Raw genomic sequence first — 25,386 nt, forward strand, 5'->3', positions numbered from 1 at the left:
AGAATCCTATGTTTTAGGGATGCCTCTGTAGAGATGACTGCAGCCATGAGATTAAAAGACGCTTACTCCTTGGAAGGAAAGTTATGACCAGTCTAGATAGCATATTCAAAAGCAGAGACATTACTTTGCCAACAAAGGTCTGTCTAGTCAAGGCTATGGTTTTTCCAGTGGTCATGTATGGATGTGAGAGTTGGACTGTGAAGAAGGCTGAGCGCCGAAGAATTGATGCTTTTGAACTGTGGTGTTGGAGAAGAGTCTTGAGAGTCCCTTGGACTGCAAGGAGATCCAACCAGTCCATTCTGAAGGAGATCAGCCCTTGGATTTCTTTGGAAGGAATGATACTAAAGCTGAAACTCCAGTACTTTGGCCACCGGATGTGAAGAGTTGACTCATTGGAAAAGACTCTGATGTTGGGAGGGATTGGGGGCAGGAGGAGAAGGGGACGACAGAGGATGAGATGGCTGGATGGCATCACTGACTCGATGGACGTGAATCTGGGTGAACTCCGGGAGTTGGTGATGGACAGGGAGGCCTGGCGTGCTGCGATTCATGGAGTCGCAAAGAGTCGGACACGACTGAGCGACTTAACTGAACTGAACTGTAGAGATGAAATACAAATCATTATTTGCTTTATTTTATGTTTTTTCTTTAATGTTATTTTATAGTTTACACATACACATATACATGTATAATTTCACGCTAATGTATATAAGTATATGATAGCATCATATACTTCCATTAGTTGTGGATTTTTCCCTTCAATTTGACTACCTTCTTCACTTCTTTTTTCCCACGTATTACCACTCTCTCTTCCCCAGGTAAGGCATGCTAATAACTTTGTATGCACCCTTCCATGTGTTTCTCAATGCACATATATTCACATATACATTGATACAGAGATACACACATATATAAACATACATATAAACCCATAAACATATATACAGATATATTTTATCACTTAAAAATGGGATCATATTTGATACATCTTTTTATGCATTATGTTTTTCTCACTCATCAATACTTCATGGCAAACCTAAGACCCTTATTACACTTTCAATTTATTCGTTTTTTAAATGTTATTTATTCACTTACTTTTGCCACTGCTGGATCTTCATTGCTGCGCTCAGGTTTTCTCTGGTTGCATCAAGCGGAGGCTACTCTCCAGTCGTGCTGCGTGGGCTTCTCATTGTGATGGCTTTTCTTGTTGCAGAGCACAGGCTCTAGAGCAAGTGGGCTTCAACTGCTGTGGCCCACGGGCTTAGTGGCCTTGCCACAAATGAAATTTTCTGGGAGCAGGGATCAAACCCATGTCCCTTGCACCAACAGGTGGATTCCCAACTCCTGGACCACCAAGCAAGTCCTCAATTTATTTTTGTTGTTGTTGTTCAGTCACTCAGTTGTGTCTGACTCTTTACGACCTCATGGTTTGCAGCACCCCAGGCTTCCCTGTCCTTTACCGTCTCCAGAGCTTGCTCAGACTCATGTCCATTGAGTCGGTGATGCCATCCAACCATCTCATCCTCTGTCGTCCCCTTCTCCTCCTGTCTTCAAATCTTTCCCCAGCATCAGGGTCTTTTCTAATGAGTCGACTCTTTGCATCAAGTGGCCAAAGTATTAAAGCTTCAGCTTCAACAGCATTCCTTCTAATGAATATTCAGGACTGATTTCCTTTAGGGTTGACTGGTTTGATTCCTTGCAGTCCAAGGGACTCTTTATTCTTTAAATAGTTGCAAAATATTCCTGGTATGTATGGACCATGATTTGTTCAATCTTTCCTTTATCAGTTAATACTCACTTTATGTTTTTGCCGTCATAAACAGTGCTGCAGTACAGTTCCTGAATACAGATCCTTACAGAGTACGTCTTTAATAGATGTTGCTAGAATGCGTTTCAAAAGGTATAATTGTTCACATTTCCATAGCAGTTCATAAGTGTGTTCCTTTCATCATATCCCCCCTGGCACTAGGATTATTGATGTTTTCAATAATACAAACAGTAGTTATTATTCAGTTCAGTTCAGTCGCTCAGTTGTGTCCGACTCTTTGCGACCCTGTGAACCACAGCATGCCAGGCCTCCCTGTCCATCACCAACTCCTGGAGTTTACCCAAACTCATGTCCATTGAATTGGTGATGCCATCCAACCATCTCATCCTCTATCGTCCCCTTCTCCTCCTGCCTTCAATCTTTCCCAACATCAGGGTCTTTTCAAATGAGTCAGCTCTTCGCATCAGGTGGCCAAAATATTGGAGTTTCAGCTTCAACATCAGTCCTTCCAATGAACACCCAGGACTGGTTTCCTTTAGGATGGACTGGTTGGATCTCCCTGCAGTCCAAGGGACTCTCAAGAGTCTTCTCCAACACCACAGTTCAAAAGCATAGTAGTTATTATTATTTAATTTGTATTTCTCTTATTCCTGGTGACTTTCAGTGTCTTTTATCTTCACCAGTGACTTGGGCGTGCGCTTCTGTGAATCACCTCTTGCTGTCCTTGGGTCATTTTTCTCTTGGCTTGCTGATCCCTCTTATCCATCTGACCTCATTCAGAGAGAGGCAGAGTCTTCTCCCACCCCCCACCACCACCATTTGACAAACGTACATCTTATCTTAGTCACATGAAAAATCTGCATTTTTCTGCTTTGCTTTCTTGAAGGTATTTTGACTTAGGCATTTTCAGGCTCCTAGACACCTGATAAACTCAGTGTCACTTCATTTTGGCCACAGATGACCAGCCCTTAATGGTAAAAATGATGCACAGGGTATGAGGGTGAAATCAGAGGGACTTGCCATTACTCTTTGCTGATAGCGCAGATGGTTAAGAATCTGCCTGTAATGTAGGAGACCTAGGTTTGATCCCTGGTTTGGGAAGATCCCCTGGAGAAGGGAACGGCTTACCCACTCCAGTATCCTTGCCTGGAGAATTCTGTGGAACGAGGAGCCTGGCGGGCTATAATCCTGAGGTCACAAAGAGTTGGACACGACTGAGCAACTAACACTTTCACTTTTCACTTTCAGTGATGTAGACACCATACCTAATTTAAGTGATTTATTTTTGCATTAAAAACTACCCCCAAACGTAGTGACTTCAAACTGTGATTCATTATCTTGCATGATTCTGTGTGTTGACTAGGCTTCATGGGGTGGGTCTTTGGCTGACATCATTCAGCCAAAGTCGTTCACTTGGCTACATTCATCTAGTAGCTGAGTTGGGTTGAGAGGTCTAGAAAAAGCTTTAGTCACATATTTAGCACCCCAGCGTGCCCCAACATGGCTCCTCTCTCTGAGTGGACCTTTGCCACGGAGTTGTATGTGCTGTGCTTAGTCTCTCAGTCATGTCCAACTCTTTGGGACCCCATGGACTGTAGCCTGCCAGGCTCCTCTGTCCATGAGCTTCTCCAGGCAAGAATACTGGAATGGTTGCCATGCCCTCCTCCAGAGGATCTTCTCACCCTGGGATCAAACCCAGGCCTGCTGCATTGCAGGCAGTTTCTTTACCGTCTGAGCCACCAGGGAAGCCCAAGAATACTGGAGTGGGTAGTCTATCCCTTCTCCAGGGGAACTTCCCAACCCAGGAATCGAACTGGGATCTTCTGCCTTGTAGGCAGATTCTTTACCAGCTGAGCTACCAGAGAAGCCCTAACTTAGGTGGTCTAACTAAGTTGTTAACTAGTTGTCTAACTAAGATTTTTTACAGGTGGCAGCTGGCTTCCCAGGGAAAGGAAGCAGAAGCCACCAGTCCACTTGAGGCTGGGACTCAGAACTTTCAGAAAGCTACTTCTGCCACATCGTATTGGTCAAAAAAAGCCAAAGGGCCAGCTTAGCCTCAAGAAGAAAATAGATTTCCTCCTTAGTGTGAGAAGTGGTGTGAGCTTACAGAAATGAGAGCTATGGCCATATTTAGAGACCATCTACTGTCTTCCCTCATTGTATCTTGTCTGCTCACCAGCAATAGTTATTGTCAGGATTTTTAATATTTGCTAGTTTGTTACGTATAAAATGACCCAACCAAATAAACTTGAACAGTCAGGCACACTTGGGTTTGCATCCCAGCTCAGCCACTTTGTAGCTATGACCTTGGATAAGTTATCCAGTTAACCTCATCTAAGGTTTGGCAAGGATTAGAAACAATATTTATACAAAGCACATAGCCATGTGTCTGGAACATAAGAGGGACTCAATGAGTGTAGCCCTTCCACTTCTTTCTCTCCACCTTCACTTCCGAGAATTATATGATCCAACACTGAAAGTGCGTTGTCCACCTCTGGACTGGGATTTCACAGCTGTTCAGCAGCTGTACAGAAACACAATTAAGGAGGACAGGAAGGAATAAAGCTGCCGCAACCCATTAAAATTCTGCCTCTGGCTGGGTTGTACACGGTATTCACATTGTGATGAGAGATCTTCTTGGGTGTTTTAGGGAGGATGACAGCACTGCCCCATCCATGCCCCACGCCCCTGCAGCTGGCTACATCCACAGTCTGCAGCCCCTTAGATGACCCTGGTGTGTTTGAAGAGGGTAACGTCAAGGTTAGGCCAATCCTTCCAGTCTGAATCCCTCCAGTATTACCTCAACAGATGAGTAAATCTTTAAGCATCCAGGGCGAGCTGGAGGAGGAAGGAGACCCCCAGGGTGAGTTGAGGATGGTCCCTTCTAGCTTGTTCCTCCAGCCCTCCCATCTGTCCCTCCAGGACACTGTCAGGCACCAAACTGGGTACCTCTTGTTTTGTTTGAATTAAAGATAAGACAAGTTGTGTCAATCTCAGATTCCCCTTTAATCACAACCGGTGCCCCCTTCTGCCACCCCCCAGAAAAAGAGACCGCCCAAGCAGGATAAAGGATCTGAAGGGAGCCTCTGGTTGGCCGGCTGCAGCAGCAGGTTTATTTCCTGGCATTATGTGGCTCCCCTCAGCCTTGACGACGGGGATTTGTGCTTCCAGCCTTGGGGAGTGCTGGGGGGCTTGGGGAACTACTCACTTGGCGCCCCCCAGCAGACCCTTTGGTCTGAGAGCCTTCCTTCTCTGGAGATGAGAGCTCAGCATGCATTTGGGGGCTGATAATGGGATTAATGAAATGAAGTGTGTAACTGTTCCTCAGATAAAGCTGTGACTATTTTGATAGAGGCTGATTTCCAGAACCATATTCATAAAACAGAAGGGACTTTTCCCTTTCTGTAGCAGTCCCTTAAGGGCTTTGGTCTGAACAACCTGATTCGGTTGTCCCAGAGAACAGGGATCCCTCAAACTTGGGCACAGAGCATCCAGACCCTTAAATGTCTCTCAGGTCAGCGTATCTGGGTGTAAACTGAACCTGACTTTGGATGTTCTTTTTAGCCTATCCCCAAATGCAGACATGATGGTGATGATTGCAGCTCATGCTGAGCTCTTACTGTAGCAGGCGTTTTTTTGTTCACCGCCTGGCTCCACACCCATGACACCACCACACAGCAGGCAGGAGGGCTCAGGGGACAGTGGCTTGTCTAAAGCAACACAGGTAGTGAATGGCAGCATTTATCTTCAGCCTGAGTGCCCCAGACCCCAGGCCTCTTGCTCCTAATCTCTGGGCTACCTCATTGATTCTCAAGCTTCCTTTTGTGTCCAAATCACCTGGGGAGCTTGAAAAAGCACAGACATCTTGACAGTCCTCTAGGTTAATTGAGTCCCAGTCTCCCAATCTCAAGGCAGGGGTGCGGACACCAGAATTTTTAAAAAGCTCCTTGATCAAACCATTGTGCAGAAGAAGCCACAGTCTCTGCTCTCACCCAGCCTTCGGAATCACCGCAGGCAAGGTGTGAGTTTGCCCATCACCCGCGAGATGAGGGTTATACAGATGGCTGGACCGTCGGCGTGTTTCCTTCCAGTGTGGGAGGGACCGGTTGACTAATCGAAAATCTGCAGTTCCTCGGGTGAGAAGTCTGGGTCAGGCCTGGTTCTGTTTATGACGTGGCTGTGCCTTCAGCTGGAAACGGAACATTGAATAGCTGGAGCCGCTCTGCTTTTTCAGAGAGGAGAGGGTACACTCTCAGAGCCAGGGAATTTAAATGGACTTTATCCCCCAGCCCACCCCACCCCCAGCGTGTTAAATCCTTTCAGACACCCCTGTGCTCCTCTTCAAATGCAAGACTCTTGGACCATAATACATAATTACACCCTTCTATTTGGACTCCGATCCCAGATAGTAGTAATCCAAGAAAATCCAGTAATGACAGTTGCATTAAGATCCTTCTTCCAGGCCTAGCACAACATCTGTTTAGACATATTTTTAATCGGCAAATGCTTCCTGTGTTGAGTCCTCAGCAAATTAAATTTCTCACTGGACCGGGAGGGAAGCTGTCATTCAATAACCCATCTCTGGAAATTACACTCCAGCCTCTTTCCAGGTGCACTTAAGATTTTCCCATGCTGACTCGGCTGCACATAGGCCCTTATAACACCAGGTCACAAGTATGGATAAGTGCAGCTTCTCTGAGAAACATCGGATTCCTTAGTGTTAGTCCCTCAAACAGAGAAGTATTTTTGCCCATTCTCCAAGGGGGAGTTTGCGGCAGAAGAAAATTAAGAGACTTGTTGAAAACCATATGGGGAATGAATAACAAACTTCCACTTGCTACATCACTGCCTCTGATTACTTAAGACAGGATGATTCTCAGGATTTAAACATTAAGGACTTCAGGGCTGCCAACATTTTGGAGAGGTTTCCACCGCAGAATTGTTTGGACTGTTGGTTGTTTGTTTTTAGAATAACTCATCCATTCTTTAATTAATTAATTGAAAACCTAAAAGCACCCCCATGCTTACCACCAGCCAGACACTGTGCTGGGTGTGAATAGAGTGGTAAATGAGCCAGCCACAGTCCCTGCCCCCATGGAGCTTCCAGCCTACTGGGGCAACTCACATTTGAAGCTTTCCCAATGGCTCAGCGGGAAAGAATCAGCCTGAAATGCAGGAGACGTGGGTCTGATCCCTGGGTCTGGAAGATCTCCTGGAGGAGGAAAGAGCCATCACTCCAGTATTCTTGCTGGGAAAATCCCATTGACAGAGGAGCCTGGTGGGCTATAGTCCACAGGGTTGCAAAGAGTCCGACACTACTGAGCACATATGCATTTGGAATCTGGATGCAATCTGTAGTCCTGGGCTGGGATAGCAAGTTAAAATATCTGTGGAGGCCAAGCAGGTAATGTCAATGGGTGAAGTGGCCGGAGGGAACCGTGCGTGTGAAGGTGGGAGATAGATTCTAGCAACCAGGAAAACATGTGCCTTGACTGTGAGGAGCAGATGCTACTTAACTGCTGTGGCTTGAAGATGGGCCACTGTTGCCACATCTTTCCATTTTTGAAGAAAAACTAGAAAATTGGGATTTCTATGTGAAAGTCCTTGATTTTTAAAAGTTGGCTTCTCAAGTGAGATTTAAGAAAAAACAAAACAAAGTGTGATCCAAAAGCATCCAGGCCAAACAAAACACATCTGTGGGTTGGGTTTATCCCAAGAGCTGCAAGTGTGTGACTCCCGATCTAGAAATTCTAGCAGTAAAACAATTATGTTCAGGCTGAAAAATGTGTTACACGCCAACTTTCTGATTCTAGTGACTGAACTGGCATGGACCTCTTTTACAAATGGAGAACTACTAGGAAAAAAAATAAAATCTTCCCCTTACCCCAAATTAAAAATACAGAGTTACACTCAGAGAAAAGAAAGGGAAATTGTCATGATCAGGAAGGAATAGCTATTTGCTTTTAATGATGGATGCCTAAAGCTAACTACACTTAGATACGGAGGGCTGATGGTATATAATTACAGTACTAAGACAGTGTTATATTAGCAGAGGGATAAGCAATGGAACAGGATAGAGAATGCAGCAATAAACCCAACTGCTGTATGACCCAGAAGTTCCACTCTTCAGTATTTATTACAGAGAAATAAAAATCTTCATGCAAATACCTGCACATTAATGTTCATAACAGCTTTCTTTGTAAGAGCTGGAAACAACTCATGTGTCCTTCAATCAGTGAATGATTAAACAAACCGTGGTGCATACATACCATGAAGTACTACTGCTGCTGCTGCTAAGTCTCTTCAGTCGTGTCCGACTCTGTGCGACCCCACAGACGGCAGCCCACCAGGCTCCCCTGTCCCTGGGATTCTCCAGGCAAGAACACTGGAGTGGGTTGCCATTTCCTTCTTCAATGCATGAAGGTGAAAAGTGAACATGAAGTCACTCAGTCGTGTCCGAGTCTGAGCGACCCCATGGACTGCAGCCTACCGGGCTCCTCCATCCATGGGGTTTTCCAGGCAAGAGTACTGGAGTGGGGTGCCATACTCAGCAATAAAAAGGAACTATTGATACATGCAACAGCTTGAATGAATCTCCAGGGAATGGCGCTGAGTGAGAAAAGCCAATTCCCAAAGGTTATACACTGTAGGATTCCATTTAAATAATATTCTTCAAATGAAAACATTTTTGAAATAGAGAACAGATTAGTGGTTGAGAGTTTAGGAGTGGGTTGGGAGGGAGGGGGAAGGAAGTTGGATGTGATTGTAAAATGGCAACATGAGGGATCCTTATGGTGATGGCACTATTTAGTATCATGAATGTGATGGTGGGTACACAAACCTGTACACATAATAAATTGTGTAGAACTGTACACACACACACATGAGTATATATAATGCTGGGTAAATCTGAACGAGATCCCCTGAGTAGATGTCCATATCCCAGTAGTGATGTTGTACTATAGTTTTATAAAATGTTGGGGGAAACCATCAAGGATACACAAAATCTGTCTGTATTATTTCTTGAAACTGCATATGGATCTATCATTATTTCCAAAAAATTTTCAATTTACAAAAACTATTTCATATACTTCCTGGTAAAGAAGCTCCTGGCAATGCAGGAGACGTAAGAGATGTGGGTTCGATCCCTGGGTCAGGAAGATTCCCTGGAGGAGGGCATGGCAACCCATTCCAGTATTCTTGCCTGGAGAATCCCATGGACAGAGGAGCCTGGTGAGCTACAGTCCATAGGGTAACAAAGAATCAGACATGACTGGAGTGACTTAGCACACATTTCATATACAACAAAAAGAATATTGAACCTCAATAGTATGACTATTGCAAAGCTTGTATTATTGTTTGTGGTGGGAAATGTATTGCTCACAGAAAACACCTGTTGAATGACTCATTTAAAGCAAAAAACATAATTACACAAAAAGATTGAAAGTAAGTGATGAAGGAAAACTATACGAGGCAAACACTAATCAAAATAAAATTAACAGCAATATTAATATCAGTCAAAATAATCTTTATTATGGATGAACATTATTACAGATAAAGAGGGTATTTATTGATAAAAGATACAGTTTAGCTGGAACATTTAACAATCCTTACCTTGTATTACTTAACCAACATAGCCTTGAAAAATATAAAGCAAAAATTAAAAATAAAGATGACATTCACAATCTTAGTTCTCAAGGTTGTTTAAAGCACTTTTCTTGATAGCAGATATACCAAGAGGTCAAAAATATTTGTAAGGAAAATATTTGAACAACATATGTAGCACCCTTCAACCATCAGTTTTGGAAACTGATGCACTTTATTTCAAGGATATATGAAACATTTATAAAAAGCGATCATGTTGTTGTTCAGTCATTCAGTTGTGTCCAACTCTTTGCAACCCCATGGACTGCAGCGCTCCAGGCTTCCCTGTCCATCACCAACTCTCGGAGCTTGCTCAAACTCTTGTCCATTGAGTCAGTGATGCCATCCAACTGTCTCATCCTCTGTCATCCCTTCCCCTTCTCCTTCTGCCCTCAATCTTTCCCAGCATCAGTCTTTTCCAATGAGTCAGTTCTTTGCACCAGGTGGCCAAAGTATTGGATCTGCAGCTTTAGCATCTGTCCTTCAAATGGATATTTAGGATTGATTTCCTTTAGGATTGACTGCTTTGATCTCCTCGCAGTCCAAGGGACCCTCAAGAGTTTTCTCCAACACCACAGTTCAAAAGCATTTGGCGTTCAGCCTTCTTTATGGTTCAACTCTCACATTCATACATGACTACTGGAAAAACCATAGCTATGACTATATGGACCTTTGTTGGTAAAGTAATGTCTCTGCTTTTTAATATGCTGTCTAGGTTTATCATAGCTTTTCTTCCAAGAAGCAAGCATCTTTTAATTTCATGGCTACAGTCACTGTCTGCAGTGATTTTGGAGCCCAAGAAAATAAAGTCTGTCACTGTTTCCATAAAGCAAGGCTCAAGACACCAAAGAATTGATACCTTGAAGCACAGGCCAGCATCCATGGCCAGAAGGCCAAATCTAGCCTGCCATCTGTTTTTGGAAATGCAGCGTTATGGGAACACACCCACTCATTTACATAGTGTCTATGGCTGATTTCACACTACAGTAGCAGAGTTAGGTAGTTGCAACAGAGAAGGTATTAACCTCAAAATGTAAAAATATTTACTATATGGCTTTTTACAGAAAAAGTTTACTGACCCCTGCCTTGGAGAATAAGTCCTTGGAACGCAAAGCGATGCTGGAGATCAATAACACACACACACACAGACAAGTATTTTAGATATTAAAAATCACACCTCTAAATAATTCAAGAACCAAAGAAGAAAGTCCAGATGGAACTTAAAGAATGTATCAAGGTCTAACATTGAAATGTACATGTCAGACTTCCCTGGGGGTCCAGGGGTTGAGACTTCACCCTCCAATGCAGGGGGTGTGGGTTTGATCCCTGGTCAGGGGGTTAAGATACCACATACATCTTGGCCAAAAAAACCAAACATAAAACAGAAGCAATAGTGTAACAAATTGAATGAAAAAAAATTTTTTTTAAGAAATGTACATGTCAAAAGATGGGATGTAGATAAAAAGGAACTCAGCGAAATTTCAGTGTTAAAATGGTAATATTAGAATATAAGAACAATTGAAAATTAACGTGCCAAACATTTAACTTAAGAAGCTGGAAAGGCAAGGCCAATTGATTTTTTATATGTTGCCAAGACAATCCCATGGAGGGAAAACTAATCTTTTCACCAAATGGTGCTAGTACAACCAGATATTGCATACAAAAGAATGAAATTAGGCCCCTACCTCACACTATATACAAAAATTAATTTAAAATGTTTGGAGATCTAAATACAAGAGATTAAACTATAGAACTCTAAAAGAAAATATGGATGTGAATTGTTATGAGGTTGGATTATGCTGCACCTTGGAATATCATGACCTTGATGTCTCGTGGCCCCAGACTACTGCAATAAAGTGAGTTGCACACATTTTTTGGTTTCCTTCTGTGTATGAAAGTTATGTCTATACTATACTGTAGTCCATTAAGTTTGCAGAAGCATTACATTTGAAAAAAATTTTACATAATTTTAAAATACTGCTAAAAAATGCTAACCATTGTCTGACAACTCAGGGTTACCACAAACCTTCCATTTGTAAAAAACACTCAATAAAGTGAAGTACAATTAAACAAGGTATGTTTGTAATTTATTATGTATGACACAAAAAGCAACAAAAGAAAAAAATGAATAAATTGGACTGCATAAAAGTTAAAAACTTCTGTGCTTCAAAGGATACTATCATAAAAATGAGAAGACAACCTACAAAATAGGAAAATATTCGAATTTATCTGATAAGGATATGGTCTCCAGAATATACAAAGAGTAACTATAATGCAACAATAAAAAGAAAACCCAGTTGAGAAATGGACAAAGGATTTGAATAGACATTTCTCCAAAGAAGATATGTTGTTGTTGTTAGTTGGTAAGTCATGTCTGACTTTTTTGACCCCATGGACTGTAGCCTGCCAGGCTCCTCTGTCCATGGGATTTCCCAGGCAAGAATACTAAAGTGGGTTACCGTTTCCTTTTCCAGGGGATCTTCCCAACCTAGGGATCGAACACAAGTCTCCTGCATTAGAAAGTGGATTCTTTACCACTGAGCCACCAGGGAAGACCCCAGAGAGGATATACAAATAACTAACAAGCACACAAAGATATATTCAACATCATTAGTCATTCAGTTCAGTCGCTCAGTCCTGTCCGACTCTTTGCGACCTCATGAATTGCAGCACGCCAGGCCTCCCTGTCCATCACCAACTCCTGGAGTTCACCCAGACTCACGTCCATCGAGTCTGTGATGCCATCCAGCCATCTCGTCCTCTGTCGTCCCCTTCTCCTCCTGCCCCCAATCCCTCCCAGCATCAGAGTCTTTTCCAATGAGTCAACTCTTTGCATGAGGTGGCCAAAGTACTGGAATTTCAGCTTTAGCATCATTCCTTCCAAAGAAATCCCAGGGCTGCTCTCCTTCAGAATGGACTGGTTGGATCTCCTTGCAGTCCAAGGGACTCTCAAGAGTCTTCTCCAACACCACAGTTCAAAAGCATCAATTCTTCGGCGCTCAGCTTTCTTCACAGTCCAACTCTCACATCCATACACGACCACTGGAAAAACCATAGCCTTGACTAGACGAACCTTTGTTGGCAAAGTAATGTCTCTGCTTTTCAATATGCTATCTAGTCATTAGGGAAATGTAAATCAGAACCACAGTGAGATGCCACTGCACAGCCTTAGGATAGCTATAATAAAAAAGATTGATGTTGACAAGGATATGGAGATACTGGGACCCTGATACTTTGCTGGTGGCAACATAGTGCAGCTCCTTTGGAAAATAGTCTGGTGGTTCTCTAAAAGGTTAAACATAGAGTTATTATGCGCATTGGGATGCTTCCACTCTTTGGCATATACCCAAAAGAACTGAAAAATATATCTCCACACCAAAATGTGTACATTAATGTTCAGACCAGCATTATTCATAATAGCCAAAAAAGTGGAAACAACCCAGATATCCACCAACTAAAGGACAGGTAAACAAAATGTGGTGTACCTACACAGCGGATTATTATTTAGCCATAAAATGTAGTGAAGTGCTAACACATGCTACAACACAAATGAGCCTTGAAAACATGCTAAGTGAAAAAGGCTAGACACAAAAAGCCACATATTGCATGATTCCATTTATATGAAATGTCTAGAGTAGGCAAATCCATAGAAACAGAAAGAAGATTACTGATTACCAAGGGCTGGAGGGATTGACTGATAATGGATACAGGGTTTCTTTTGGAGGTGATGAAAATGTGGACTTCTATAGAGGTGGTGGTTGTACAAGTTTGTGAATATACAAAACCAGTAAACTCTACACTTTAAAGTGGTGGCTATTATGATGTGTGAACTGTATCTCAATTTTTTTTTTTAAAGAGAGAAAAGAAGCTAGAAAGGAAACATCAGAATAAAATAAGTGAAAATAGAAGGATGTAAATAAAAGTAATGAAATAATGAAAACAAAAAGAATAAACAAAACCAAGTCTAATTTTTAGGGGAAAAAATATAAAAACGAAAGAGAAAATGCCCCAAAGTGAGCTTAGTGAGTATAAGCAAGTAGATTGAAAACAAAACCTTAAACTCTGAATGATGAATGAAACAAATGTGGATTCAATTATTCAGTTGCCTCAAGGTTAAGCGATTCTACCCACCCATCTATCTCTACTGTTTTTAGGGATCATAACTTGAATTCAGAGCCTTAAATAGAGTCCCCGTTTCTTTCCCATAGTCTTCCCTCAAAGGTCCAGATGTACAGACAGATCCAGAAGAGCTGGGGGATTCTACAGGGCTCTGCATTTTACAGGGGTTTATCTTGCAAATAATTTATTTTCCCAGCATCACAGACTGGTTCACTTTGTCACACTGGCCAAATTATTTCCAGTATTTGCAGCATTGACAATATTTGGTCAAGAGAGGGGACCGATGCAGCTTGTTCTCCCCAATGTCTGTGGCTCTGAGAAGAGAGTACATCCCCAACTTGGCTTTAAAGGGCTGTGAGTTGTCCCAGTCGCTTAATTCTGTGGCCCACAGTCTGCCCTTGAGTCCCATGGGGCTTCTTTCAAGACCTCCTACAAGCCAGACCCACTTCCATCCTAGGCCTGGGATACTTACTACACTTACTCTTAAAAAAATAATAATAATATTTTTTCTTTTTTTTTGGCTGTGCTAGGTCTTCACTGCTGTGTGGGCTTTTCTCGAGCTTTTCTCTAGTTAGGGCAAGTGGGGTCTACTCTTCATTGCAGTGCACGGTCTTCTTATTGCAATGGCTTCTCTCTTGTTGTGGAGCACGCACTCTAGGGCATGGGGGCTTCAGTGGTTGCAGCACGTGGGCTCAGTAGTTTGCAGCTCCCTGGCTCTAGAGCACAGGTTCAACAGGCACATGGGTTTACTTGCTCCAAGGCGCGTGGCATCTTCCTGGATCAAGGATAGAACCAGTCCGTGTCTCCTGCACTGGCAAGTGAATTCTTTACCACTGAGCCCCAGCGAAGCCCTATACTTTCTCTTGCTCCACTAAGGTTTAAAACCCTGAACAGATCCAATATCCCCTTTAGAATACATGTTCTGAATTTCTCCTTTTGTGGATTCATGGGTGATATAATCTTCACTATATGCCCAGGAGGAATTAAAAGCAAAGTAAATGGCAGCCCAACTCTCTTGCAGATGGAAAGGAGAACGCCCTGCTTCCACAGAGCCCTGGGACCTTGCATGCTGGAGCTGAGACCTTCTCTCCCCGGGTCCGAAGAGCCACAACCTCAAGGACAGAGAGGATATGGCCGGGAGGGGTCATCCCGTACGTCATTGGCGGGAACTTCACTGGTCAGTAGCTCCAGATGAGGCTTGCTTGGGGCTGGGGGCTTTGTCTTCCCTGGTGGGCAAAGTCCTCCCTGCAAGGACTCAGGTGGGATGGAACAGATGCTGGGGTCATAGCAGTCGCCGTGCTTCAGGCTTCCTTATGACCAGTGGGTCTCATGCACTCAGCCTGGAGAAACTGCAGTCTCATTTGGGGCTATGTCCTCAGAGGTGGTCACCTGGTCCCTAAGGCATTATCCCAGAGCCTCCAGTAAGATGCCACTCTGCCCCTCAAGGAGTCCCTGGTTCTAATAAGAGAGAGAAAGAGATGTGTGTTCTTAAAGAACTAAAATGTAGGAATTGTCATCAGCTACTAACTTTTGTTCCTTGGTATCTTTTTTGTTTTTGTTTTCTTTTTTTTGACCTTGCCATGCGGCTCATGGGGTCTTAGTTCCCTGACCAGGGATCAAATCCATATCCAGTGCCGTGAACGCTCAGAGTCTTAACCATTGGACTGTCAGGGAAGTCCCTGTTTCTTGGCATCTTAACCGTGTTCTTTCAGATCTAGTGTGCTTATCTTGCCAAAGATTTATATAACTTTCATCAAAAATTAACTAATTTTATAGAGAAAACTTTCTTTACAAAGAGATTTTTTACTATAATTAGTAGGATTGCTGTTTTGGTGAATCACTGTTCTATAAACAATTTTAACTTAAAGTGTCAAGATGGCTCCCCCAAAATGGACAGCTAAGTTACTCTTTATTCTGTATATATGTTTTAGGGGGCAATGAAATGACACTACACCCACATCTTCTAGATCATCATGGGACCCTTCCAGTGGTTTGTTGGTTTTCTGCAACAAAGTCATTCCAGAATTCAGATCCCATCCGCAAACTTCCTGTGTACTTCCCAAACGACTCTTTTTTTCTAGATCTTTCTCATTCCTTCTACCAAAATCAAAATACATTTGTCTTATTTATTTCAGACTGATAGATTTTGAAAAGAATACTTATTGAGTGGATGAAACTATCAGCCTAGAGTTTGCAACTACTTTATTCTTGCTCCCAATTTACTTGTTGCTTTATTTTCAATGTCTAATCAAGGAAATATGAAAAGTTCGGAGGAAGTATGAAATTCATCTGTTCTCAAAGGCCTTGTAGAACATTAGACTCAAGGATCCCCCAGCAAACACTGAATCCTGATGCAAAAACATCATGAGTGTACCTACAAATAGGATTTTTAGAGCATGTGGGAATATACTCTCCTATAGGTAGAAAGTAAAACTAAAGGGTGGAATGCAGTGCTGGCGATTTACTTGAAAGGCCAGAAATTTCTAAATTGAATAACCTAAGTAACATTTTTTTAAAGTTTAGGAAAGTACTTTCAATGCAAAGGAAAAGTTGGGAGGCTGGGGACATTTGAAAATCTATTTTTACCCTCTGTTCCAATTAAAAAACTCCTACTCTCTAAGTTTTGGTTATTTGGGAAAGTTATATTGTATTCTTAGCCAGGGAAATCCTTAGTCCTGGTTCACTTTAATTCTGGGTCACTGAAACAAGCTTTTTTTTTTTTTTGATCATTGGAACAACTTTTGTTAATGAACCAGCATGCTCTAGAACATCTAAGGAAGCTATGGACCCACGAGTGAGTTGATGAGCACCTGTCCTGTCGTTTCAGGAAGCCAGAGGGCCATTTTTAAGCAGGCCATGAGACACTGGGAGAAGCACACCTGCGTGACCTTTATAGAGAGGACAGATGAAGAAAGCTTCATTGTGTTCAGTTACAGAACGTGTGGGTAAGTCAAAGTGAGTTCACCTCAATGGAGATTGAGGCAGACAAGTCAGATGGCCCAGGAGCCTTGAATTTTTTCTCTAAAACAATATGTGTTCTAATATGCTATAATATATAGGAGTCCAGAATTTGTCAGAAACTCTTCTTGCCCTCAACGAACTCACAGTCCAGGGACAAAGTAGGTAGGTCAAGAGGAAGACTCCAGAATGACAAGGTGTCTGTATTTCCTGTCATGGGAGCAAGCTGAAGGAATTGGGAATGTTTCATACAGAGAAGTGATTCTGAACCAACTTGGGGCCGGTGATCCCACTGAGAATCTGATGGAGCTATGTGCTCCCTCTGGATGGATGTACATTTATGCAAAATTCTGTATATAATTTTGTGAGCTCCATGGGCTTACAGACTTCCTGCAGAAAACATAATAAATAATAAGATGATTGGATTATAACTAAACTTATCTGTTATGCCAATAAATATAACTGTGGTGTATTTTCCTGAAAGGAAAACGTTCTCATATTAGTTCAAAATCTTAAACCCAACTACATGCTATATATGTGAGAGGACTACTGAAGAAAATGATCCAGAAATGTTTAAAAGTAAAAGGTAAGAAGGCATACAGGCAAATACTAACAAAAATAAAGCTGAGATCACAATTCTAGTTGTAGACAACACTTTTTTGTTTTTTCTTCAATTAATTTTTAAAGTAAGAAAGTGCAAAAAAAAAAAAGTGAGACACTTTATAATGAGAAAGAGTACAAGCTACGGTGAGAATATAACAGTCATAAATCTTTATGCACAAAATAGCATAGCATTAAGAGTCATAAAACAAGCCCCGAGGGTTTCAAGGGGAAATCAACAGAAATACCAACGGCAGAAGATTTTATTTCATTGCTGTCAACCCAAGTAGATCAATGTCAAGTTAACCAAAAAATAAGTAGAGATTTGTAGAGGACTGGAAAAAATGTAATTAATAGAGTTGAACCTGTGGGTCCACCAGATTCTATAACCTGTAACACATTTTAAAAATGCCTCTTAGACATTTATAGACATGGTTCATTTACTAAGTATTAAGAACACCTCATTGTATTCTAAAAGTCCAAAATAAAATATTCTCTGATTGTAAACCAATGAAACTGGACATAATAACAACAACAAAAATAGAATAAATACTCCTGCATTACCTGTTAAGACCTCTCTCCCCTCCCTTTTTTTACAACTCTTAGATTTTAAAGAAATCAGGATTAAAATTATAAGACATCTAGATAGCAAAAGCCCCACAGTTCAAAATTGAAGAGAGCTACAAATCTGAGAATTACGAATGACAGTGAAATATTCAATTTGAAGAAGTTAGCAAAACAAATGAATACATAAAACCCTCCACCACAACAAAGTAAACTTCAAGAGAGCAAGAAAATGGACAAGGTAATACATTATAGAACTGATAAATTGGAGAGTGACTTCTTTGAATAAACAAACGATAAATTATAGATAAACTAATTACTTGTTAGTCTAAGAGAAAAAGGTGGCAGTGCCGAAACATACAAAATCAGGCATGCAAAAGGGAGACATAACCACAGAGTCAGCAGCATCATAAAAAAGAGCTGTATAAACTCTTCGGGAAAGAAGTGTTGAAACCTGGATGATGTGATTGACTTCAAGGTAGATATAAAGGACTGGCACAGACCAGTAACTTTGAAAGAAACTGGAAAATTGATGGAAAAACTTTCTCCTCCATACCACCAACCTAGAGTTTCACAGATGAATTCTTTCAAAACTTCAAGAAACAGATTATTCTGGTACTATTTAAGTTTTTTAGAGCATAGAAAAACACATTCTTTCAATTTACTTTTAATAAACTATCACGGTGTTGCTACCTCAAAATGAAAAAGATGGCACTAAAAAAGAGAAAATTATAAACTCATCTAACTTATGAATAGCCATGCAAAACCCTAACTAAAATGTTGGCACATAGAACACAGCAGTAAAAGAATAGAAGAGTGGCCTGCCAAAAAGGTTTATCTAAGGAATACAGGAGTAGTTCAACATTAAGAAATCTATCTGCATGATTCAACATATTGATAGCTCAGAGGAGAGAAGCCATATTCGTGTCTCAATAGATGCTAAAAAGACATCTGCACATTTCAATACCTTCATGATAGATCCTTGACTTAACACACACACATATACACATTAACATAACACACACAAATCAAATATATATATATATCCTCAAAGCCCACATCATGTTTATCAATAATAATTCTAGAAGCATTTCTATTAGAATCAGTAACAAAAGATATTTATGATCACCACAGTTATTTCATTTTTTTTTTTTCTGGAAATACTAGCTAATGTAATTTGACACAAGAAAGACAAACACAATGAATATTGGCAAGAACAAGTATTGTTTGAAGTTAATGTGACACGTGGTGAAAAAACCCAGAAAATCAATAGGAAAACTGTCAGAAACAAAAGGAGACTCTATTAAGGTAACTGACTACAAAATTAATCAACAGGAAATAACTTTTGCCTTAATGAAATAATTTGATAAAGTAATACTTTCATAATGGGGGACATCACAACTTTAGTAGAAACATAGTAGATAATATATCTAAGAATAAACCATAACAAAAATGCAAAAATATGCCAGCCATATAGGAAGAAAACAACAAAATTCTAAGGAAACTTTTAAAAAAGAAGTAAAAATGGAAATACATACTGTTTCCTCGTATGGAAATGCCCAACATAGTAAAGATGTCAGGACTTCCTAAAATAACCTATAAATTCATGCCATTCTGATTTAAACAGCAACTTCATATATGTATTTGTGGGTGTGTATGTACATATATTTTAAGAGCTTGAACAAATGATATTAGAGTTTTTCATGTAGAAATAACAGAACAAACAGCAGTGATAGAGACAGAGGTAGGGGAGGAGAAGAGGTCTGATATTCTGTCCCAACATATGTGATATCAAAATGCAAATGAAGGGCTTCCCTGGTGGCTCAGTGGTAAAGAATCTGTCTGCCAATGCAGGAGACATGGGTTCGATCCCTGACAAGACCCCACATGCCACAGAGCAGCTAAGCCAGTGTACAACTGAGCTGTGCTCTAGAGCCTGGGAACCACAAGAGAAGCTACCACAACGAGAAGCCCACATACCACAGTTAGAAAGAAGCCCGTGCAGCAACGTAGACCCAACAGAGCCAAAGATAGATAAATACAATTATTTTAAAAATGCAAATGAAGATAATAATGAAAACCATTTGGAACTCAAGAAAAAAATAGATATATGGAACGAAAGAGCTTAAAATGAATATGTTTATACACTAATTTAGGTAGCATTTTAAATGAGAGAAAGATGGATTAGTCAGGGATATGTGAATATTGGAATAATTCAGTAGCTCATTTTAAAGAAAATAAAGCTGGGATACTACCACACTTCACATACCAAAAATGATTTTGGCCAGATCAAAGATGTAGGCATTTTAAACATTTTACTTATGTATTTGTTTTTGGCTTTGCTGGGTCTCCATTGCTGTGCAGCCTTTTCTTGGTTGCAGCAAGCAGGGGCTGCTCTCTAGTTGCGGTGCACAGGCTCCTCGTTGCAGTGGCTCCTCTGGTTGCCGAGCACTGGCTCTAGGCACATAGGCTCAGTAGCCACAGCTCTCACTCTCTACAGCACAAGCTCAATAGTTGTGGCGCACAGGCTTAGTTGCTCCACGGCATGTGGGATCTTCCCAGACCAGGGACTGAATCCATGGCTCCTGATTCTTTACTACTGAGCCACCAGGGAAGTCCAAAGATGTAAGGATTTTTAAAAGAAAAAAAAAAAAAGAAAAAGAAATGTGAAATGTACTAGAAAGAAGCAAGATTGCATATTAATTATAATCTTGCAGTGTAGATGGCCTTTCTAAATAACACATAAGAAAATAAAGACATCGCATTAAAATTTTAAAACTTTATATGGCTAAAACAGAAATAACAAAGGGAGGAAAACATTTGTAATGCATTTAATAGTCAAAGATTTAACCCCCTAATTTTCAAAAGGTTCTTCAGTTCAGTTCAGTTCAGTTCAGTCGCTCAGTCATGTCCGACTCTTTGCGACCCCATGAATCACAGCACGCCAGGCCTCCCTGTCCATCACCAACTCCCGGAGTTCATTCAAACTCACATCCATCGAGTTGGTGATGCCATCCAGCCATCTCATCCTCTGTCGTCCCCTTTTCCTCCTGCCCCCAATCCCTACCAACATCAGAGTCTTTTCCAATGAGTCAACTCTTCGCATGAGGTGGCCAAAGTACTGGAGTTTCAGCTTTAGCATCATTCCTTCCAAAGAAATCCCAGGGCTGATCTCCTTCAGAATGGACTGGTTCTTACCAAATCAGTAATAAAAAGATGGACAACCCTCCCCGCTCCCCAACTGGGGGGACATGTGATCTCATAGTTGAAAAGAAAAAATATAAATATCACATAAAACATGGAAAACTATCCAACTTCAGTGAAATACCACTTTTCATCTATCAAATTGGCAAAAGTAGTTTGGCAAAACCAGGGCTGGCCCGGTTGTGGGGAAATAGGGCTATTTAACATACTATTAATGGACATATAAAAAGACACAACATTTTGGGATTGCAATTTGATAGTATCTATCAAAATATCAAATGTACATATCCTTTTATCCATTTATTCCATTGCTTGGAATTTACCCTACCAAAAGCAAGTAAGACCTCAATGGTTTCTTTGTTTTGTATTTTGTTGTTTGTCTCCCTCTTTCCTGAGGCTTCGGTTCAATAGAAAAAACTGAAGTCAGTCTAAATGTGTGTTAGTAAGAGACTGATTAAATAAATTTTAATACTATGTCGCTTTGAAAAAAATTAGGTTAACATTTACTGTTATGAAAATATCTATGAATTAAGGAGGAAAACAGGCAAGATGAAGGACAATGTACATGATGTATTTTGTAATTAAAATTATATGTGTATATACAGATGTATTACATTTTTTGGACTAGAATTCAAGAAGCTGTCAACAATAGTTATCTTTGGAACCTTAATACTGTACTTAAATCTTTTGTGACATGGGCATGTATTTTTAAAACATTTTATAGAAGTTATCTGAGTGGTGGGATTATGGGCCATTTTAATTTACTTTTTACAGCTTTCTATATTAGGAACAATGAATATATATTTTAAAAAATAATTGTGCCCAGAAGGGAAGTCATCTCTAAGGCTCCTCTGATAATAGCAAAAAGACTCATGCTTTACAGAAACTCAGGGGCTCCTTCCTTTGTCTCTTCCTTGTCATCAGAGACTTAGGGGTAAAAGGGTGGGGGAAGGTATGTACTTTTTTCCTGGAGGAGAGGCTGTATCTTTCTAAGGATTCTCCAGGCCACCAAAAAGGTCAAGAGCCATTTTTGGAGGGAATTCCTGCCTTGGGAGGGAAGTTGGACAATGAGATTGTTTTCAAGCTTCATTCCCTGATCTGCTGACCTGGGTATTTCTGCAATTGTCCAGCTGTTGTTCCTATGTTGGGCGCCGAGGTGGAGGCCCACAGGCCATATCCATTGGAAAAAACTGTGACAAGTTTGGCATTGTGGCCCACGAGCTGGGCCATGTGGTTGGGTTCTGGCATGAACACACCCGGCCAGACAGAGACCAGCATGTAACCATCATCAGAGAAAACATCCAGCCAGGTAAGGAGTCTGTATGGAGCCTAGAAGCCAGCGGTCAGGCAGGTAGCATCATGGGGTCAGGAGGGAGGAAACAGAGGGGTTGCTGGGGGGCAGACCGACACTCATTTGTAAGCATGGAGGCCTTTGTCACCAGCACTTTGTCCTTCATCCATGTGTGGTCCTTCTTGGGAGGTCATCTGCTAGAGCTTTCAGATTAGAGCAGAAGCAAAATGATTCCATGTTGTAAAGGACAGTGAACTCCAACTCCATTTCCTAACAGGAACAGAATCGACCAGAACACTGTTGCAGCATCAAAGCTACTCATCCAAAAAAAGAATTCTCCCAGTTGCTTTTCGAAGACTCATTTTTGCTGATGTAGGCAACACATATTTTTGAAACTGAAATATAATTAGGACACAAGTACATGAAAAACCGTATTTCTGCCTATCCCAAGGCAGATAAAGTGTCTAGATTTCTTAAAAATACCTCCCCGTGTTAAGCAGTTTTATACAGAAATTCATAATGAACATGAAAGTCACTGATTGAATAATATATTTGCCTTAAAAATGCTTTCAAGAGTCTGAATAGTGAATTTGAGATTGAACCTAAATATTGGATTTCTTTTCTTTGTTCCTTCAATAACAAGACTAGAGATTTAAAGGCAATTTTTTCCCATAACTAACCTATTAACTTACTTTAATTTTGAGAGGCATTTTGGGAGGGGTGTTGGGTGGTGGGGTTGGGACCACATAGAGCTGTTCTAAGTTTCAAATTTCTAATCTGTCAAAAACAACAAGAAGAACCACCACCAAGCCTGTCATTTGACTGACTGACAGAGCTCTCGGAAGTCGCTATGGGCCCTCCTTCTCCCCTCCTCTGCCTCCTTTCAGGTGCCTGCCTTGGTTTTCAAAGACGTTAACAGAGTGTTGTGTCACAGGTCAGGAGTATAATTTCTTAAAAATGGAAGCTGGGGAAGTGAGCTCTCTGGGAGAGATGTACGACTTTGACAGCATCATGCACTACGCCCGGAACACCTTCTCAAGGTCGGAATCTATGGTTACGCCTCATCTGTGTTGTACTGTGCCTGCCGCAGGCGGGGGTCGGATTCCAGGAGGTCTGCGGAGAGCAGGTCTCTGCATGTTCCTAGCACAGTTGGCATGTCTGTCCTTGAAATACGGTGGCCTCTGGGCTGCAGTGAAATATAATCTAATCAGGTTCCTGCTAATAAGATTGAATCCCATAGTGAAGCTGGCGTTTCATCATGCCCTCATGTCACAGCAGCAAACTGGAAAAGGGAAATTATTGAGGGGTTGGCTGGAATCATAACTTAGAGGCTCTGTATAAAATTTCCTCTTCTAAAGTACATCCAACCAGGTCTCCTAGAAGAGGTGTGGTTTATTGGAAGCTAGACCGTGTCAGAGTTGGGAGGGTGGTAAATCAGGGGTTCATTTTAGGAGAAAGTGGGGCTCTAGCCAGTTGGGGGGCTCACAGGTAGCAGAGGTTGGAATAAGAACAAAAATCCAGGTCTCCTGCCTGCTGGCCACACTTGATGGTAGCTGGTGTCCTCAAGCCTGGGCAGGCCAGTTATTTATGGCTGGCCTCAGCAAGATCGGTTTTGATGAGCTCAGGCTGTGCTGGGCCCAGTATTAAGTATTTTGCATATTACCCTTGCTTCTGTATTACCGTATTACTTTACCCTTATCATGTAAGTATTTTGTATAGAGAAGTGTTTCACTGCTCATCCCAGTTTTGTAGATCTTTCCACTCGAGTTATTTTTCTGTCTTGGCATTTTTTTCCCCCTAGTTTCAGCCTAAAATCAGCTTTTTATTTATTTATTGAATCATTAAATAAGATTTAAGGTGATTCCCAATATAGACAAGAAAAAAAAATTACGTGAGGAGACTTGGAGATGTGAAGAGGGAAAAAATAAGGGTAGACAGCTAAGTTGAAGCTTGGAATCTATTTGGTATTCAGAATATATGCCACAAAGTCATGTACCCTTTGTTAGGGTTGGCAGCAAATCCTGCCCCATGCTTCCTAGCAGGTCATAGCAAAGAGGGAAACAGTTCATTTCATGAGTCTCTATGTCCATCAAGATCAAAGGAAACCATTGGTTCAAGAGACACACAGATCTTGGGAGTGGAAAGGACACTGTTTACCCAGGCTGCTTGGCCCTGGGTACAGCTTCTGAAACTATCCTGTCGATAAGGTAATACTACCATGGGTGACGTCCTCTACATCTCAGCATCCCAAGTTCCAAGGGGCACTGGTCCTCTGGCCACACAACTGAGTTAGTTATGATCGGCATCCTGCACTCAGGCAGGAGCTCTCCAGTGCTTTAATGGGTGGAGTTTGTCAGCATCTTGGAACACCTGGGATGGGAGTGACCTACCCAGTTCTCTTTACTCTTCTTCTGGCTCTTTATCAGAAGATACAAAAGGCAATATGATGTAATGAAGAGACCACTGACCTGAGAGTCGAAGGCTGAATTCTAGCCCTCGTTCACCCATGCACCTTGCTGTTGAAGGAGGTATAGATAGTAATTAGGGGCAGCTTTGTGTGGGATCAGATCTCTACCTTCCTGGGCCTCAGTTCCCTCATGAGAGAGTTGGAGCAGATGTTTTCTGAGCCCTTCCAGCTCTAACATTTCATGTTGTAATTTATTAACCAGAATGGGTGAAGGATTGACACATTGATCTCACACATTGCCATATGGGAATCTGAGGCTTCCTCTTCCACACTGGGAAATGGAGACTTTGAAGGACCTAACCTGGGGGTCTGAGAGGCAGGATGAGTGCCCCCTCTGCAGATGTTGGAGGTGGGATGCTTGGATGTGGGGATGGGACCAACTCACAGGGTTGGGAAGTGGTGCAGGGAATAGCCAACTTGCACCTCATTAGCTCTGGGGGTTGCTAAGTGGAGTCAAAGTATTGATTTTTTCAGGGAATCAAGGTCAAGTTGGTCCAAGTGAGAAGCTTGTACCTTGTTGTTGTTGTTGAGTTGCTCAGTCATGTCCTACTCTTTGCGGCCCCATGGACTGAAGCATGCTAGGCTTCCCTGTCCTTCACCATCTCCTGGAGCTTGCTCAAACTCATGTCCATTGAGTTAGTGATCCCATCCATCCATCTTGTCCTCTGTCATGCCTTTCTCCTCCTGCCTTCAATCTTCCCCAGCATCAGGGTCTTTTCCAATGAGTCAGCTCTTGGCATCAGGTGGCCAAAGTATTGAAGCTTCAGCATC

The 25,386-nt window shown here is 41.6% G+C and overlaps 1 protein-coding gene across 2 annotated transcripts in view; it reads left to right on the plus strand.

Annotated features, from left to right (window-relative positions):
* The window catches only part of TLL2 (tolloid like 2), a 145,309-nt gene that overhangs the window by 67,457 nt on the left and 52,466 nt on the right, over window positions 1-25,386 (plus strand). For both annotated transcript variants that reach the window (XR_011462779.1, XM_005898846.2), the window contains exons 4-7: window positions 14,553-14,708; window positions 16,359-16,476; window positions 21,988-22,166; window positions 23,083-23,188. Coding sequence is in view for 1 of the 2 variants with exons in the window: in XM_005898846.2 (XP_005898908.2) it covers window positions 14,553-14,708; window positions 16,359-16,476; window positions 21,988-22,166; window positions 23,083-23,188 (559 nt within the window). In the remaining variant the exon portion in view is untranslated. The remainder of the gene's footprint in view (window positions 1-14,552; window positions 14,709-16,358; window positions 16,477-21,987; window positions 22,167-23,082; window positions 23,189-25,386) is intronic.

This window comes from Bos mutus, chromosome 26, assembly GCF_027580195.1.
Source record: "Bos mutus isolate GX-2022 chromosome 26, NWIPB_WYAK_1.1, whole genome shotgun sequence".
Taxonomy (NCBI): Eukaryota; Metazoa; Chordata; class Mammalia; order Artiodactyla; family Bovidae; genus Bos; species Bos mutus.